This window comes from Heteronotia binoei, chromosome 18 (assembly GCF_032191835.1).
Source record: "Heteronotia binoei isolate CCM8104 ecotype False Entrance Well chromosome 18, APGP_CSIRO_Hbin_v1, whole genome shotgun sequence".
Taxonomy (NCBI): domain Eukaryota; kingdom Metazoa; phylum Chordata; class Lepidosauria; order Squamata; family Gekkonidae; genus Heteronotia; species Heteronotia binoei.
Genome location: NC_083240.1, coordinates 14,581,717 through 14,599,992, shown reverse-complemented (window position 1 = coordinate 14,599,992; position 18,276 = coordinate 14,581,717). Strand labels below are relative to the sequence as shown.

The window sequence follows — 18,276 nt, the reverse complement described above, 5'->3', positions numbered from 1 at the left end:
CCAGAGAAGTGGCTGTGTAGAGTTATCTTCCCAGAGAAATGCATTCCAGTTTACCATTCCAAATTACATTACATTCTACCATTCATAATGTAATAATAGATTAGAATAGTAGATTGTAATGCAACACAATGAAGAAGAGGCAGATGCAGGAGACAGCAGACAGATTAAAAGTGACTATTTCCAGTAATTAACTCCCCCACCTCTCAGGAATAGCCTACCCATTTTGGTACATTTCTAGTTTCCACTTGACTCTATGAACTGATGAGTACTATAAGCAACTCTAGTAATGATTGTTGGAAGTTTCTTATATGAAACTTAGCAAATGGAAGCTGGAACAAAAGAGAAGGACTTTAGAACAGAGCAAGAAGAAACAGGTGAAGTTTATCTGAAGTCACAAGGAAGGGGAATTTGGGAGGGGGGGTCAGAATCGTTTGAAGATTTCAACTGGGAGACAAATATTTGTTGATTTCTGAAGTTTTTGTCAGGTAAAGTAACAAATGAGCTTTGAAGAAATGTGAGGGGCATAATGGAAAGAAAAGGTTCCCTCCAGAACAGTGTAAAATAATTAATAGTATCGCTAAGTCAACAGCATATACAGAAGATAATAGAAAAGGCCCAGAGCAAGCCAGGCATTTTGCAAATAAAGGAGATACGTGACATTACTTGAAATGTGAAAGCAAATAAAGCCTCATATCAGAAGAATGTAAGAAGGACAAAGTTTGCTCCAAGGTTGGATGGAAACGTAATACAGTTGCTAGCTTCAATGGAACTTCCAGCGTTTGTGAATGGTCTAGGGACGACTCAAGGATCCATTACAGGGACTCACAGTGTAAAACTTCTATTTGTGCTGTTGACGATAAGTGTCCCAAACAGAATGAGTAGGGTTGTCAGCTCCAAATTTAAAAAAACCCGGAGATTTGGGGGTGGGGCCTAGCAAGGATTGTGGGAGGATTTCAGTCCATTTTCTGTACAGTTCATTTTCTGGCCAACAGCTGTGCAAAAAAGTGTATGCGTGCTCTTGCAGATAAGCAACCCAAACATACAACACCGGCACTGGGGAAAGCAAAACTCAGTGGGACTGGGAAGTTTTGCACCTGTTTGGTGCCTCACCATTATAAGAAATTATAAATCCTCACCATTATAAAGAGTGCTCAATTTTCATTTCCACACAGGCACAGAAAAAAGCAAGAGTTTATTTGCTGTCAAATCACAAAGTCTGAAGAAGAGGCAGGCGGTCCCAGGACAGGATATTCTGCAATTGAAGCATTTTCCGCCACACACAAACAGATGAAAATTAATGAAACCTAGCAATGCTTTCATTTTGACCTATAGAGCGCCTTGGATAGTTGTGAGTAGTATTCTGAATTAAATATTTTGATATTTTGGGAGGAAAGAGGTAAATGAGGAGGAAGAAACCCCAGACGAGTCTGGATATTGAACACAGCGATTTTTGAAAAGTATACAAGTTGATACTTATTGATTAGTTTAATATATATATATATATACATACACACACATACAGTATATATACAGTATATATATATATATATATATATACAGATGAAAGTGTGTGTGTGTGTATATATGTATGTAAGCGTGTGTGTGTGTATATACTTACTTGGGTTGCAATCCTAAACACACTTCCTAGAGGCTGGCCTCAGTGGGACTTACTTCTCAGTGAAGATAGGTTTTCACTGTTAGCTATCGAAATAATGTTTGCATCTGTGGCCCTAAGGAGCTCTCAAAATATTCTTCTTATAATAACATCCTATTAAAGACTCCTGTCGAGAACAGGGACCTCATGGTGTCTATGGAGTGCCAGAACTGTTCAGGCATCACTTCTTCCCTCACCCTTCCCAAATGGATGCCCTTTGGATACCACCTAACAGGCATAATCAAAACAGGCATAATCAAGATAATTCATGTAGAATTGCCTCTCCTCACTATTAGTCTTCCCCAACAGACACTCATTAGCATGGCTCTTCAGTCAACAGCAATTTTGGGAAGGCCAAAATCAGTCTTGTAGTTTTCTACCTTTATCCTTCCCTTTGATGTCATCCTTTAGCCATCTCCTATCAAGCAAAAACACTTTCTGAAGACTTCTGAGATGAGGGAATGGGAATGAGCTCCTCCAATTCAGCTCCTGACAGGAGAAAGCCTTCAACAAGAGTGTCTTTGAACACGGTATAATCCTTTTTTTTTTTTGTCTACCACTGAAGATTCCCTGTCAATGCCAATTCATAAACATAACTGCAGTACGAAAAGAGCTAGAAATTTTAGGGATCCAGGTCTGACTGTTGTGCCAGAGGGAGGGATTAGGGAGGGTGTTCTAGGAGTGTAAGAGTTTTTTGTGTAATGTACATACATCACCCAGAAGTGACATAGGGATACTGGTGATGTCAGGGTGGTGCTCTAGTTTCTGGGCAAAACTCTATGGTAAAATCACCCTCAAACCATAGAGTTTTGCCCCCAAAACAGTGAGTCATCCCCCCTATCACCAATGTGCCTGTGACATTTCTGGGTGATGTCAGTGCATCACACACAATGTTGCTGTTGAGGGGTGGAATTTCCTCCTGCTGACCAGCTGGCCTAAGGAACTTGCTTCCTGTCTCTGCCTTATCATAGGGTTGCCATGTCCCCGGCTTCCCATCACTTTGCAATGACATCACCCGGAAGTGACATCATCAAAATGGCGGCACCCGTTCAGGGACGCTCTAAGCGTTTCTGGGAAAACTCTACTGTTCTTCCGGACACTAGCCATTTGGGAGGTTAAAACTCTATGGTACCTATCATACCATAAAGTTTTCCCTCCCAAATGGCTAGAACGTCCAGGAAAACCACTGCCATTTTGATGACATCACTTCCGGGTGATGTCATCGCACCAGTGATGTAGGGGGAGGTTCCCTGCACCAGCCCAGTGTGGACTGGTGAGCTGGGAACCTCCCGGGCGGGGGATTCCCTGCCAGACTGGGGGCTTGGCAGCCCTATCAATGAAAGCAGAGCTTCTTGAGGTGCCTGACCATGCAGCTCTCTGCACCCTTGAAATCCCAGAATAACAAGAGATATTTAAATGAACTCTACATGCCTTAAAAAGTCTCTGCCTTTCAGTCAACCTCCCTCTCCACATGCACACACACAAAAATGATGTGCAGCATTCCGTGAGGAATGTTTTTCTTCGTTCCACAAGGTGTTTCTGTGGAACTCATAAAAGGATATTTAATGTGCATGAATTCAAGCCCGCTTCATATCCACACCCTCCTTGGAAGGGTCCAGTATTTCCAAGACTAAATGAGGAGGTGGGAAGGAGAGACGTTTCCGCACACAACTTTGGAAAGTGCTACTAATCAAACATTCCGAAAATTATGAGATTCAGGAGAGAAGCATCTAATGGCAATAAGAACTTCTGAGGCATCTTTGTTAAATGCAGTGGAAAGGCATAGATGAGAGATTTGGCCAACGTTCCTTTTTCCATCTATCTTTTGAAAGGTGAAAAAAGGAACAGATGTTTTGATTGGTTTATCTGACTAATTCCTGCATATGATCAACTATTCAATCAGGGCCAATGGACAAAGCTACCTGGTTTGTGATCGAGTGTTCATGATGTCTGATTCTGTTGCCTCCTTGCCAATAGTGAAAGAACACTTTGAATGGGACTCTGTGAGCAGAAGCTGCCATTTTTGCCTTCCAGCACTCAATAGATATTGAGAAGGTTGGTGTGACATAAGAATTTCATAGCACTACTACTACAAGCAATCATACCAATAATGTTACTATTACGAGCAGCAACAAACAGAATCTTCTGTGCTGCAACATCACTTCAAGGGGGAAACCGAGAAGTGATGTCGGTTAGCTCTAGGAATCACTGGAAACTCTGATTTTACCATAGAGTTTCCAGTGATTCCTAGAATTACCTGACATCAATCCTGGGTTCCTCACTCCCTTAAGTGATGTAGCAGTGCAAAGGATGTTGTGGCCCCCTGTGGCCCCACCACAACCCTCCCACTGACTGCCAAGCACTGGATGGCAACTCTATTGCTTTAATAGCGATAATTGTAGTAGGAGCATAACAGCACTTTAAGAATCAATAATGCTTCTAGTAATGCCAGTAGCAATTGTGATAGTACTGCTACTTATATGAATATCAACTGCATCAGGCCTTTGCAGACTGAGTGAATGGGGAAACGGTCAGGATGGGAGAAATCGTGGAAGGATTCCTAGGAACGTAGGGATTACTTTGCTCGACCAGAGCAAGAGCCATCTAGTCCAGTGTTCTGTTTCCAAAAGAGGCCAGCCAGATGCCTCTGGAAGCATCCAAAGTAAACTTTTTTCTGCATCCCATTCAGGATATGAAAACAAACTCAAGCCACTTCGTGCCTCTGACGCTTCAGCCTACAATAAATCAGTTAGATATTTAAAGCTCCACAGGTCTCTCTGCTTTTTCTACCACCACTGACTCACATGGTTACTGTCCAGGAATCTGTCTCTATGGAGGGCATCACATTTAAGAGAAAAAGCTTAAACTTCCCAGCATATTCTGAATGAGTGCTATGGACCATTGAGTGGGGAAAGGGATATTTTTTAAGTGGCAGCCAGGAACCTAAGTACTGAACAACTCATCCCTTTTACAGAATCGAAGTATAGGGGTTCTCCATTCACATCCTTTGACTTAGGGCCCCCATCTCTTTTTGTGACTGCAGACACATTTGGAGTTCTGACATGGCATGGTGGACATGGCAACAAAATGGCTGCTGCAGGAGGTGGAGCCAGCCACAAAATGATTGCCACAGATTAACTTCAGTCACACAGTGCAGATCCTTGTGCTGTGGTGACAGTTGCTGGCAAAGCAACATGTTAAGAAATCTGCATGCCACTCAAATCTCCAATGGCCAATCAGAAGCCTTTCTGGGCAAAAGCCCTATCTGGCCCCACCCACTTGTTGGGCACCAGAAAAAGTGTAGTCAGGCACCACATTGGGGATGCCTGTTTTAAAAAATCCTTAGACTAGAAGAAGAGTCACAACCAGTGACAGCCAGGAACACATGTATTGTTACAGATTAATCAGTTTACACAGAATCCCTTTGATGCATCTTATGAGACATGCCCACGCTTAGGAATGCTCAGAATTTTTAAGGCACCCTCTGCATTTTTCATTTGCTTTTACCCTGCATCCTGTGCCCTTCAGAAGAGGGTTTCCTAAACCCAGAGGAGCAATGAATTGCAATTTGATTACAAATTCCAATCGGCACCCAAAGACGCTAATAAAACATTTGGCTCTTAAATGATCAAAATGGTTGCAACTTATAAATTACTTTGCAACTTTTCTTGGATATTGTTAAGCTGCTTTTCCACAGTTGCCCCTGTCCTGCTCTGGCACAAGCTTCTGCCCTAACCCATCAGCAGTAAAGGGCGGGGGGGGGGGGGACTACAAAGGAAGGGGGATGGGAAAGCTGTGTGGTTAGTTTTCCAACTTTGCCCATATTGCTTCCCTGACTCCCTAAGTTGAATGTATTTGGTGTTCTAAACACACACACATATATAATGGAAGGGAAGGCAGCATGGTATAGCCCAGGGGTGGCCAAACTTGCTTAACACAAGAGCCACACAGAATAAATATCAGATGTTTGAGAGGCTCAAGACAGGAAGGCAGGCAGGCAAATAGATGGGGGGAAGGGGGGGTGGAAAGAAAGCAACGTTAACTTTAATTCTCCAAGCTGCCAGCTGGCTTGGCTTGGAGAAGTGATGCAGAGACAAATGCCCTCTCCAAGTCAGCAAATGGGGTGGTGGGGGGCCTTGAGAGCCACACAATATTGTGAAAGAGCCACGTGTGGCTCCTGAGCCACAATTTGACCATCCCGGTATAGCCCGATTTCATCACATCTCAGAAGTCCAACAGAAGTCAGTACTTGGAACAGAGACCACCAAGGAAGACTCTATTTATTTTTATTTATTTACATTAGACTTTTATCCTGCCCTCTCCGCAAGCGGACTCAGGGTGGCTCACAACAGTCATATACACGTTTTAAAACAATAAGTCAATCAAATCTATAAAACATTAATACAATTAAAATTTAAAAACTATTCCACGGTGCTGTACCATTACTATGTTGGCGGTTCTGCTTTTCAGACGGTTGGTCACTGGAAACTCTAGCTGATGTCAGGTGGCAGCTCTCTCTCAGTTTAAGCATCGAAGGCCTGTCGAAACAACTCAGTCTTACAGGCCCTGCGGAATGTAGGAAGGTCCTGCAGGGCCCTTATGGCCTCCGGTAGAGCATTCCCTAACTCTGGTGCTGCCACCGAGAAGGCCTTGGCTCGTGTCAAACGCAACCTGGCCTCCTTTGGGGAACTCTACAGGGGAAGGCAATGATAAACCACCTCAGCTTCTCCCTTAGCTTGAAAGTCCCTTGCTGGGGTCGCCAAAAGTTTGTTGTGACTTGAAGGCACTTACATACATATGCAATACAATACATATGCAAAAGCTCCAAATTGGATCACAAATACCATGGGCATTCCATTCTCCCATTACCACTTGGGAACCATAGCCCAAGCAATCCAGTAAGTTCTGAGCCCGAATTAACAACAACCTACCCATGATGCCGCTGGGGGAGTGCATACGGAAGCTCAGCAAGCCAGTCAATTATCAGTATGGACTGACAGTGACTGCCTGTACAGCCACCATGCTGAATGCTGCCACAGCACAGATGCAAATTTACTCTCAGCGCCGTTCGTATTAAATTGCAGACAAATCAACGTGACCGTATGAGGTGCTTGACTCAAGAGCCAACAGGCATGGCGAGCACCGCAAGCCCATTCCTTGAGAACCTTATTTGCAAAATTGAATTCTCCCTGCTGCAGAAGCCTTCCTTACAGTTTCAGCCTAACCGACTGCAACCTGTCCAGTTTCTACATCATGTGTTTGCCTTGAATTTCACCCAGAACAGGAAACGAAAATACCAGCAGTTCACTTTATTGCTCGACAGAGACCAAAAAAAAGAAAAGGGGGGGGGGGGTTAAGAGCACAAGAAAAATATTCCTAGAAAGTGTGCCTCTTCCACAGTGGCTGCTTTTCTCTTAAAGTCCAAGGACAATTGTCCACACAACATATTTCGGGAGCAGATAGGATTTCAGGTCATGGCTGCCGCAGTTTCACAGAAAGTTCAATAAACTAAACGAGGGCTCTTTTTTAAGTGGATACAAAAATATTTGCATTGGGGATTGAAACTATAATCAAAGCTGTGTGCACTCTGCCTTACATTTTTAAAATAATAATTCTGTGCCAAGAAAATTCAAATGCAAGGATCTGAATATGGAAAATTGAGCTGATCAGTCTTTGTTTACTTAGTCTTTAGATACCTCTCCGTTTCTGTCTAGCTTCTCCTGTCTAACGGGGAAGATTTGGGTTCAAATCCCGATTCAGCTGTTGTTCTTCCAGTAGTGATTGGCTCTCATGTTTCCACACAATCCACTTTTCTATGTACTTTGTAACTGGAATTTACTGCATGAAATAGCAAAATCTACTTGCATTCACTAAAGTACATCAAAAGTGCATTATTTAGTTATGTGTGGACAGCACTCACCGAAGAGCAGAAAGCCACACCTCTCTGAGATCCTTTAGTCCTGCTTCACCTACCTCTGAGATATAAATAGGGTGAATATACTTGTATGTGTACACGCACAACGACTGTGACAGGACCAGATAGAAGAGAAGAAGATGAGCCATAGCAGTGCTTAATGAGAGGCCATTAGAGAAAAGCTTGTCCAGAGCCCTCCAAATCCAATCTGAAGCTAATTCTGCCAAAGGAGGTCTCTGCAACCTCCTCCTGGTGAGAGAAGTATGAGTTAGGTGCCATCAAGCTGCTTCCCTATGAATTAATGACCTCTGGAACCTCCTGTCATTCACAGCTTTGCTCAGATCTTGCAAACTGAATACCCTTGTTGTGTCCGTTCATCTTATGTTGGGTCTTCCTCTTTTTTCCTATTGTAGGAAAAAGTAGGGGCCATGGAACAGTAGCAGGAGTAACAAACAGAGCAGAGCAGGCATTGTAACCAAGAAGACATGAAATTAGCAACACCATTTCTTCCTTTCTCCCAATCCCACAGAACATTCACATGCATCCCACCACTCTTCTGCATCTTGGCCAACCAATCATCCTACTTGATAAGTCTTACCTCCCACCCAAAGCTTGCTTCCTTCAACGTCGTCCTCGGAAAGGTCACGTATGGCCCAAATCTTTCCCCAATTTCAATCTTCTTTTTGGTCCAGATGCCCAGTCCCGCACCCGGAATGGAGGACTCCCTCAGTTCAAAGTCAGGCGGGATCGGAATGTCGTCAGGGATGTAGACAGGAGCTTCATAAGGCGAGCCTTCTTTGGGGTTGAAATCCTCGCCCGTGGGGAAAGGGGATGGAGGTCCCACTGGGATGGGAGACATGATGCTGTCCTCCATCTCCTCCTCTGCACTCTCGCCTGCCAGGAGGTCTGCCTCAGTTTCATACATGTTATTCACAATCTCGTTGTCACCTTTGGAGGAGAAGAGGCAGGAAAATGATTGAAAGTATACATAAGAAAAACATGGGAAGCTGCCTTGGTCTAAGTCAAACCATTGGTCTATCCAACCCACTACTGTCACTTACTGGCAGGAAAAAGAAAAAGGTATTTCCCAGAAACAACCTATTAAGATCCTTTAACTAGAAATGCTGGGGATTGAACCTATAACCTTTTGCATGTAAAGAACATGCTCTTCCTCTGAGCTATGTCCTTTGTAAGATGACTGGTCCAGGACTAGGGTTGTGCAGTCCACATTAAAACATTCCTAGAGATTTGAGGGTGGACCTTGGAGAGGGCAGGGCTGGGGCAGAGACCTCAGTGGGGTACAGTGCCATAGAGTCCACTCTCCAAAGCAGCCATTTTCTGCAGGGGAACCTGTCTCTGGAGATCAGTTGTAATCCCAGGAGATCTGGCAACCCTACCTAGGACTTCTGCTGAAACCTGTTTTGCAGGTCCAGGCACAGGAACAGTGAGGCAGGCCTCACAAATGTGTCCACTAGCCTTCCTCCTCCAGCATCAAAAAGATCTCAGGTAGCAAGTGCTGGGATATCCCAGAGAGCCACCAACATTTAGAATAGGCAGTTTTGAGTGTTAATGGTGGAGGGGGAAGGTCCATAGTTTAAGGATGATCAGAGCATCTGCTGTTCCTGAAGAAGGCCCTCAATTCAGTCCTTGGCATCTCAAAAGGTCTCAGGTTGGGCAGGTGCTGGAAAGATTATCTGCCTGAGAATCAAGAGAAGGTTCTCAGGTTCCAAATCCCAGCCTTTCATGTTAAAGGTCCTCAATACTGGAAAGGATGTTCCTCTGCCCAAGTACCCTGAGAGCCACTGCCATTCAGAAGCAGACTATGTGGAACCAGGGGTGGAATTGTAGCAGGAGCTCCTTTTCATATTAGGCCACACACCCCTGATGTAGCCAATCTTCCAAGAGTTTACAAGGCTGTTTTTTGTAAGCTCTTGGAGGATTGGCTATGTCAGGGGTGTGTGGCCTAATATGCAAAGGAGCTCCTGCTAGAATTCCACTTGTGTGCGGAACAAAGATGAGACAATGGTCCATTGCCATTACTTTATACTGTGTCCCCACCTTTTACAGATACCAATATGGTGGGCTTGCCAACATCCAGGTGGGGTCTGGAGACTCCCAAACTACAGCTGACCTCCAGAAGACATATGTCAGCCCCCCTGGAGAAAACAGCTGATTCAGATGGTGGACTCTGGCATTGTACTCCACTGAGGCCCCTCCCCCCCAATCCTGCCCTCCCTAGGCTCCACCCCCAGATCTCGAGGAGTTTCCCAACCTGGACTTGCCAACCTTGTGGTGAGAGGATCTAAATTGCCCTGCCATGAAGTTGTAGACACGAGGCAGCATGCAGCTTCCTGGAATACAATTGCGCCCCCTGTGGTGGGAGTTTGACTCAGGCTGCCATTCAAAGCCGAGACCTGGATTGGGTTCAGTGGGTTGCTCAAAGGAGCTAAGCAGCCAACCTGCTGTTCTGAGTCAGTCTCTCGTTTTAGATGCAGCTTGGCAAACCCCAGAGGATGGTTTCTCCTTGAACATGACACCATCCCCGGTTGGGGTGACTGCACTCCAAGCAATAATGCATCGCACACCGCATAAGCCAGTGGACGTTTTTAAATTCTCCCCCTCACACCTTTCTTTCAGCAGATATCTTATAAAACCTCCACCCAGGAAGAACGTGGCCCATGATTAATACAGGGGCTGCAGCCTGGCCATGGAAATGTTTTGCACGGCAAGCGAGTTCCCGAAAAAAGAGATTTGTAATCCGCTTAAGATCAGAACCCCTTCAAGAACTACTTCAAGCCTGTTCTCTCTCACAAAAACAAAAAAAGGCCCAAACGTTTAAAAGTCATGTGGGTAAAACACTTATTTAATTTAGGAGCATTCAGAAGAGTAATTATTAGCCAGCGATAGGGAGGCGGCGTCTTTCTTTCCCTTTTACCGATGTGTGCTTCCAGTTCACAAAAGCCGCAGCCGAAGCACAGCTGTTTCCTTCATGCGGTAAAGTTCTTAGGTTGCTCAAGAGCAAGAAAAAAACAAAAAACACCCCCAGAAAACATTTAAATAGGACATGGGCAGAACAAAGGTAAAATTCTAAGTGGGAACAATTAGCTGCGTTAGTCAGAGCTGGTGACCACGTTGAGTTACCAACAGTGTGTCCGATCAAGGGAGATGCTTAGCTCCCTTGTCACTGAGAATAAAGATGCTCGGCACTTTACAGGATTGAATCTTGTGTTGGGTTCTTTATTGTTATCTAACACAGAGAGACTCATGAGCCTGTGTGTGTGCACGCGCACACACACACTCACTCACTAAATACCCTTAATCTAGCAAAGCTGTTTTTCCAGAACAATTAGAAAATTAGCGTGATTATTTTAGCAAGCTGCAAATTACTACACTTAACTGGATTGCAAAGAAAATGCCATTATACAAACACTCCTCAGTTACAGCCAGTTTGGGCTCATTCTCCCCCCCCCCTCTTTTTTTTTTGGCAAAATGCACAGAAAGAAAAATTAGCAACCTCTTCCATAAGGTTCAGAAGACTGCAAAGTTTTATTTTTTAAAAATGATGGTTCCAACTTTTAAACCTTTGAATTCTTTGTAAACATGGTTCCCCAGAGATCTCCTGCACCCATATAGACTCATCTGGGCACCGAGATTATTATTGGAGGTCCATTCACATGTGCTCTACCCACTGGAAACACAGCCTAGAGGAAGTTGACAGAATCCTCTCCACTGTACGTCCAACAACTTGTGATCTGGACCCTTGCCCCTCCTGGCTAATTAAATCTTGCCAGAGAGAGCTTAGAAGTCCTTTACGGGACATCGTAAATAGATCCCTCTCGGAAGGGCTTTTTCAAACACCTGTGGTCCGCCCTCTCCTGAAAAAAGCTACATCATATCCAGCCGAATTGGCACATTATCGGCCGGTCTCGAATTTGCCCTTTTTGGGTAAAATTATTGAGAGGGCAGAAGCGTTACAGAGTTTTCTGGATGACGCTTCCATTTTAGATCCCCACCAGACTGGCTTTCACCCAGGCCATGGGACGGAGACAGTGCTGGTCGCCCTAGTGGATGACCTCCAGCAACATCTGGATCGAGGCGGCTCGGCGGTACCGATGTTGTTAGACCTATCAGCTGCATTCGATACAGTCGACCATCAATATATTGCAAAATAAAAAGTTTGGTCACCCGATACAGTCGACCATCAGTTGCTGACCTGCTGCCTCGCCGACGTGGGGATTCAGGGGTTGGCCTTGCAATGACTTTCCTCTTTCTTTGATGGTCGGGGACAAAGGGTGGTGATTGGGGGTGAACTGTCCCAGAGGCACCCGTTTAATTGTGGGGTGCCACAGGGGGCGGTTCCCTCCTTGATGTTATTCAACATCTACATGCGCCCCCTTGCCCAGAGGTATGGGTTGGGCTGTCACCAATATACTGATGACACCCAACTCTATCTATTGATGGACGGCCGGCCTGACTGCGTCCCAAAAAACCTAGACCTGGTGTTGGCTCAGGCTGAGTAGGTTGAAGTTGAACCCAGCGAAGACAGAGTTCCTTTGCCTGAGTCGCGGCAGGCTGGGTAGGGAAATCCCCCTACCATCATTTGACGACGCACCATTGCAAATGGCACGCAAGGTCAAGAGCTTGGGGGTGCTGCTGCTGTAGCCTGCCTTGGATTGAATCTTGACAATGGAGGCCCAGATAGCCCCTGCTAAATCTCCACTGCTAAATCCGCTTTTTTTCATCTTAGGTGGGTGAAGCAGTTGGTCCCTTTCGACTTAGCAACAGTGATCCATATGACGGTCACTTAGAGGTTGGACTACTGTAATGCCCTCTACATGGGGCTGCCCCTGTGCCGAACCTGGAAACTGCAGCTAGTGCAGAATACAGTGGCCGGGCTGTTATTGGGGCTCCCAAGATGGGAGCACATACAACCAGGGCTGCGGGAACTGCAGGCTGCGGGAACTGCACTGGTCGCCAATAGTGTACCGAATTCGGTACAAGGAGCTGGTCATTACCTTTAAAGCCCTATATGACCAAGGACCTGCCTACCTTAGGCACCGTCTCCCCCCATATATATTCCCCAGAGGGTGCTGCAATCTGGTTCTCAAAATTTATTGACAATCCCCGGGCCGAAGGAGGCCAGACTGAAAGTTACTAGAGAAAGGGCCTTCTCGATCTCAGCCCCACACTGGTGGAACCAATTGCCAGAAGAGCTGCGGGCCTTGCGGAACCTTGCTCAGCTCCGCACGGCCTGCAAGACTGCTCTTTTTCAGCTGGCCTTTACTTAATGATCCTACAGCATACTGGTGAATGAATACCGTCACCACGGAAAAACTGTACGATGCATAACACCAAGTTTTTAATTAATTTAATCCTAGAATGTTTTTAACTATAATGATGATTAATTTTATAAATGGTTCAGTTATAATATGTATGTTTTAATTGTTGAAATGCCTGTGTTGTGAGCCGCCCTGAGCCTGCTTCGGCGAGGAGGGCGGGATACAAATTAAATATTGTTATTATTATTATTATTGGCTGACCAAGAGAGGGAGGAGCTTCTGTGGAAGTGTGTAGCTTTGTTCCTCTCAAGTGGGGTACCATTTTCTGGCCACCACTCCTGCAGCCAATGGAAGAAAAAAGCCATCAGCAACAGTGTAACATCACTTCGTGGGGAAAAAACAAGAGAGACATCAGTCCTCTCTAGGAATTGCCAGAACCTCTATGGTTTTACCATAGAATTTACAGTGATTCCTAGAGACGTGTGGTATACAGGCTCTGATTCATGATGTTAGGAAAGGAAAAATGCTGAATGAATGTACACACTCCAACAACCAATAAAATTCCAACAAGTACATAAATGAAGATTGTCTTTAGTTTGGCTATCCGCCACTCCTCCAGTTCAGCAACAGGTGTGATGTCACTTCCCGATTTACCCATCATCAATGGTTCCCCATGTCCCTGCCCCTCCATCTCTTGTTCAGTTGCCAGGCTGTGCAAATGTACAATTTAATGCACCTAATTATTGGGAGGGGTCCCAGTTGCACCTCATTCTTTCTCTCAAGACCTCACAGTTCTAGATTTTAGGTCTGTGTTAATTTATTTTTGTTGTACAGTGAATGAATCCAAAAGCTTTCATGACCAAGAGGAGGTCTTCCTTGGTCAGACCAGTGGTTTATTTACAGCGCAATCCTAAGAAGAGTTATACCCTTCTGGGTCCATTGAAGTCCATGGGTTTAGAAGAGTGCATCTCTTTTTAGGATATCATGGCATGTCTGTTTCCCACAGTGGCCAAGCTGATGCCCCCAGAAGGCCACAAGCAGGTGGAAAAAAACAAAATCCTCTCCCAAACGTTGCTACCCTGCAGCAACTGGGACACATTGTCTATGAACGTGAAGAATCATCTTAGCCACAATGACTCTGTCTATTCCGTTTTTTAAAAAAAATCTGAGCTGCCATCACTATATCTTGAGGCAGTGAGTTCCACAGTTTCATTAGAATGTAACAATACAAGAGGTAAATGATGTAATTTCCAGCATTTCATTACTAAAAGCAGGGTGCGAATGGGCCATCCTCATTCTCTTATCAAAAATAAATATCCCCAGCTACTCTGTTGCATAGGTTATCTTCTGTGGTTTAAAAGGTAAGGTAATGGTTCTTTTAATGGAAGACATACTGGAGAACCACCTTCAACAGATAGTAGAGAGGAAGCTACACCAAGAAGAAGAGGAAAAAGAGGAGGAGGGGTTGGTTTTATACCCCACCCTTCACTACCTGGTGGAATCTCAGAGTGGCTTACAATCACCTTACCTCCCTCTCCCCACAACAGACACCCTGTGAGGTAGATGGGACTGAGAGAGCTCCAAGAGAACTGCTCTTGAGAGAACAGCTCTTCTGAGAACTTGTGGCTGACCCAAGGTCACCCAGATGGCTTCATATGGAGAAGTGGGAAATCAAACCCTGTTCTCCAGATTAGAGTCTGCCACTCTTAACCACTACACCAAGCTGGCTCTCTAAGAAATGGTGACTCAAGCAAGAGCTACAGTTTGGCCACCCCTGCCCAATATAAAATAATGCATTAGTTCTTTTCAGAGGCTACATCCATATCATCCAGATGTACCAGGAGACTGGCCACCATATTAGGAGGGTTACCATCAGGGGCTGATGTGGATGGCAGGAACATTTTGGGTATGGACGCTGAGAAAACTGACATAAAATGATGCTGTGACATCATTTACAGACAATTATCTAGAAATGACTTGATGGCGCCGTATGACACTCTAGGAATTCCCTTAATCTCTTCCATCCTCCCTGTTTTGGCTGCAGTGGCTCCACTGTTTGAAGGTGAGGGTCAGAGGGTAGGAGTGAGAGGTTGCAAACAGTGCCAGTGCCCACAGTCACCCATGTTGTCTGAACAGCAACACCACACATATTTTGTATGCCTGTACAGGTTTGGTATGCATAAACCAGAAATTTCAAAAACCAACCAATGTCTGAAAGGGAAGTTTGAGTGGGGATGCTGCAGATTCCACAGGGGGCACTGCCCCCAGTACCTCTTACTGGCTACAGCCCTGGTCTGGTTTGTGTATATCTGCATGCAAAACATATGTGTCACCTCTGTTCAGACAACATGATGACTGTGCACGCTGACAGGATCTGCGCTTGGTCAGTGGCCTCTTGATATACATGGATGCAACATCTGAAAAGAACAAAAGCCTAGTGTTCCATCTGAGAAAATTAAAGGATATATCTGGAGCTGAGGTGGGACACCAAGACCTTGACCAAGGTCTTTCTCGAAAAAGACTTTCTCTTAAAAAAAAAAAAATCCAAACTCACTGGGTATATAGATGACAACTGGCTGGAACACTTTGGGGGAATGTATTTTCCTTCTACCAGTTCAGCGTGAAGCTGCAGACCCCTGCTTTCCTTGCAGCGTTTTTCCCTCCCTCCCACCCCCTCCCCAGAATAACAATCCAACAACTGCCTCATTGTCAGCTCCAGAGCAATGCGAGGGACTCCTAGCGAGAATATTAATGGCTGACCTCTGATGTAATCGAGGAAGGGGTGGGAGGGGGGGGGAACGGTGCCTGACCAAAATTGCAGTTTTCACTTCAGCGTAGCAAGGTATTTGGTGCTGCCAAATTAGAACACGGCAGTTCTAACAGTGGGACTTGACTTTCAGAAATGAATAGTTCATCCCTTTTATATCCTCCGAATGGGCCTCAGGCACCCAAGAAATATTTCCTCCTTTTTTCGAGGCCTCGTTTAACAGCTCTGCCTAAAGTAGTTGTTTAAGATTACTAAAGGGACAAGGAGGGGGAGAAACTTCAGTGATGTGATTTTCCTGATTGTAGGAATACACCTATGGTATAGAGAGCCCTGTCCTTCAGGGAAGGAAAGAAGAAGGCAATCTTGTTTGTGCTCCGTAATCCTGAAAATACTTTGGTTGCTGTAACTGTTTCTCCTGTGGCTATTAGCAAGTCCTGGGCTTTTTTGTGCGTGGAAAAAGCCCAGCAGGAACTCATTTGCATATTAGGCCACACTGCCAGATGCCAAGCCAGCCAGAATTATGTTCCTGCTAAAAAAAAAAAAAAAAGCCCTGAGCAAGTCAAATTATTTTTCAGTCCGTGATTAGCCTTCTTTGCACTGACAAAACTGGGATTCCAACTGAGTCGAGGTGGAAAAGAATGGGTTCAAGAGCAGAGCTCAACTCTCCAGAGAAGGAACTTGACACAGAAAAAGGAAATAACAGAGGCAGGGTACTGCTTCTGAACTAGATCGTCACACCCTCTGGCATTTCACAGATGAAAAGAGGGACCCACTTGTTACACCCCCATCTGCATAACAGGGTCCATTGCCTGAGCCGCCCTCTCTTATTACCCTTTGCTGAAATCTCCATTCTGCCTGCTGTATTAGATGGGAGTACAACAGCCTCTCTTGCACCAAGGTAAACACCAAGACAGTGACTCAGTTCTGACTCAATATGAAACCATGGTTTATTTCAGCAAGGGTTAGCTTGTGAAACCTGGCTTCAGTTCATAGACGATAATTTATGATGACAACTCTGAGTTGAAAAAAAAACCTCTTGAAGATTTGGGGATAGAGGTTAGGGAGGGCAGGAACCTCAGTGGGGTATAATGCCATATGAATTCAACCTCCAAAGCAGCCATTTCCTCCAGGGGAGCTGATCTCTGTACTCTGGAGATCAGTTGTAAACCCAGGAGAACTCCAGGCACAACTTGGAAGTTGGTAACCCCAAGCCATGTTAGTCTGTAGTGATGGAATTAAACAGGAATCCAGTGGCATCTTAAATACCAACATATGCCTTTATGCTTCTGGGTTTTATTGGCTAGTTTTTAAATGGGTAATTCTAGTAATTCTTTATTGTTATCTTTTATCTTGTGAGCCACCTTGAGCGGGCAGGCCTCTGAAGAGGCGGCATAGAAATGTTTTAAGCAAAGAAAGAAAGAAATCTTTATTCCAGCATAAGCTTTCATTAGTCAGAATTCACTTCAGCAAATGTGTTGGATATAATCAGACTGGTTTAAGTGCCATATGAATAAATCAGGCTGATTTATACATACCACAAAAAAGTGTGGAGGGAGCAGCTTTACAAAAAGGAGGTGGGTTCAAAACAAGATCCAGTCCAAAAAAATAGTCACTCAGCACGGTGTGAGGCACTTCCAACAGCTGTTAGACAGGCAAAATGTATTGGGGTTAACTGGTATAGTTAGTCCAGTGCCCACCAGCTAGCAGAGTGCCTTAAATCAAGCTACAAATGCAGGAGCATCTCATCGCCAGGTGTCTCAGCTTACAGGGCTACACAGAACCACACTGCAAGTTTAAAAGAGAAATACATCTCTCTTTTTTTCAGAAGTATGCTTTTGGATAGAAAAGAGGAGAGATAGAAGAAGAAGAAGATGATGAAGAAGAAGATATTGGATTTATATCCCGCCCTCCACTCCGAAGAGTCTCAGAGCGGTTCACAATCTCCTTTACCTTCCTCCCCCACAACAGTCACCCTGTGAGGTGGGTGGGGCTGGAGAGGGCTCTCACAGCAGCTGCCCTTTCAAGGACAACCTCTGCCAGAGCTATGGCTGACCCAAGGCCATGCTAGCAGGTGCAAGTGGAGGAGTGGGGAATCAAACCCGGTTCTCCCAGATAAGAGTCCGCACACTTAACCACTACACCAAACCAGCTCTCCAGATAGAGTACTAACTTAATAGCTAAGGATGGAGGCCAGTGGCAAAAGAGCCATTTGCTCCATGGTTCTAAAAGAGGACAGCATATCATCCCTCTTGGTGTGTGTGGGGAGAAGGGGGAGCTTTGTCTGAGAGAGTGAATAGAAGGAAGTTGTTCCTGAGAGCACAATCTGCATTTCAAAGGGGACAGTGGCAGAAGAGTAAACACAGGAAAGAAAGGTCAGTGTGCCTACCTAGCTATCTGTTCTCTCTTGCCGCACAGTCTGGAGGGGGAGGCAGGGGTCAGTGCCTTCATTTCCAACAAAATGTACAACTGACAGGACTCCTGTTTGATTTTGTTCCCAAAGACTAACATGGCAACCCCTTTGGGATTATCATCATGAACCAACTATTGTTCTGGAGATCTTCAAGGGCAGCCCCACAACCGAGGGCGCTGTAGCAATCTAGTCTGGATGTTACAATAGCATGGACCAGTGCAGCCAGCTCAGTTTCGTCCACACTGGAGCAAA

At 45.1% G+C, this 18,276-nt stretch overlaps 1 protein-coding gene across 2 annotated transcripts in view; it reads right to left on the bottom strand.

Annotated features, from left to right (window-relative positions):
• PRDM16 (PR/SET domain 16) overlaps positions 1 to 18,276 on the bottom strand; it is a 608,720-nt gene that overhangs the window by 333,542 nt on the left and 256,902 nt on the right. For both annotated transcript variants that reach the window (XM_060259378.1, XM_060259379.1), the window contains exon 2: positions 8,167 to 8,516. In XM_060259378.1, coding sequence (XP_060115361.1) covers positions 8,167 to 8,516 — 350 coding nt within the window. The remainder of the gene's footprint in view (positions 1 to 8,166; positions 8,517 to 18,276) is intronic.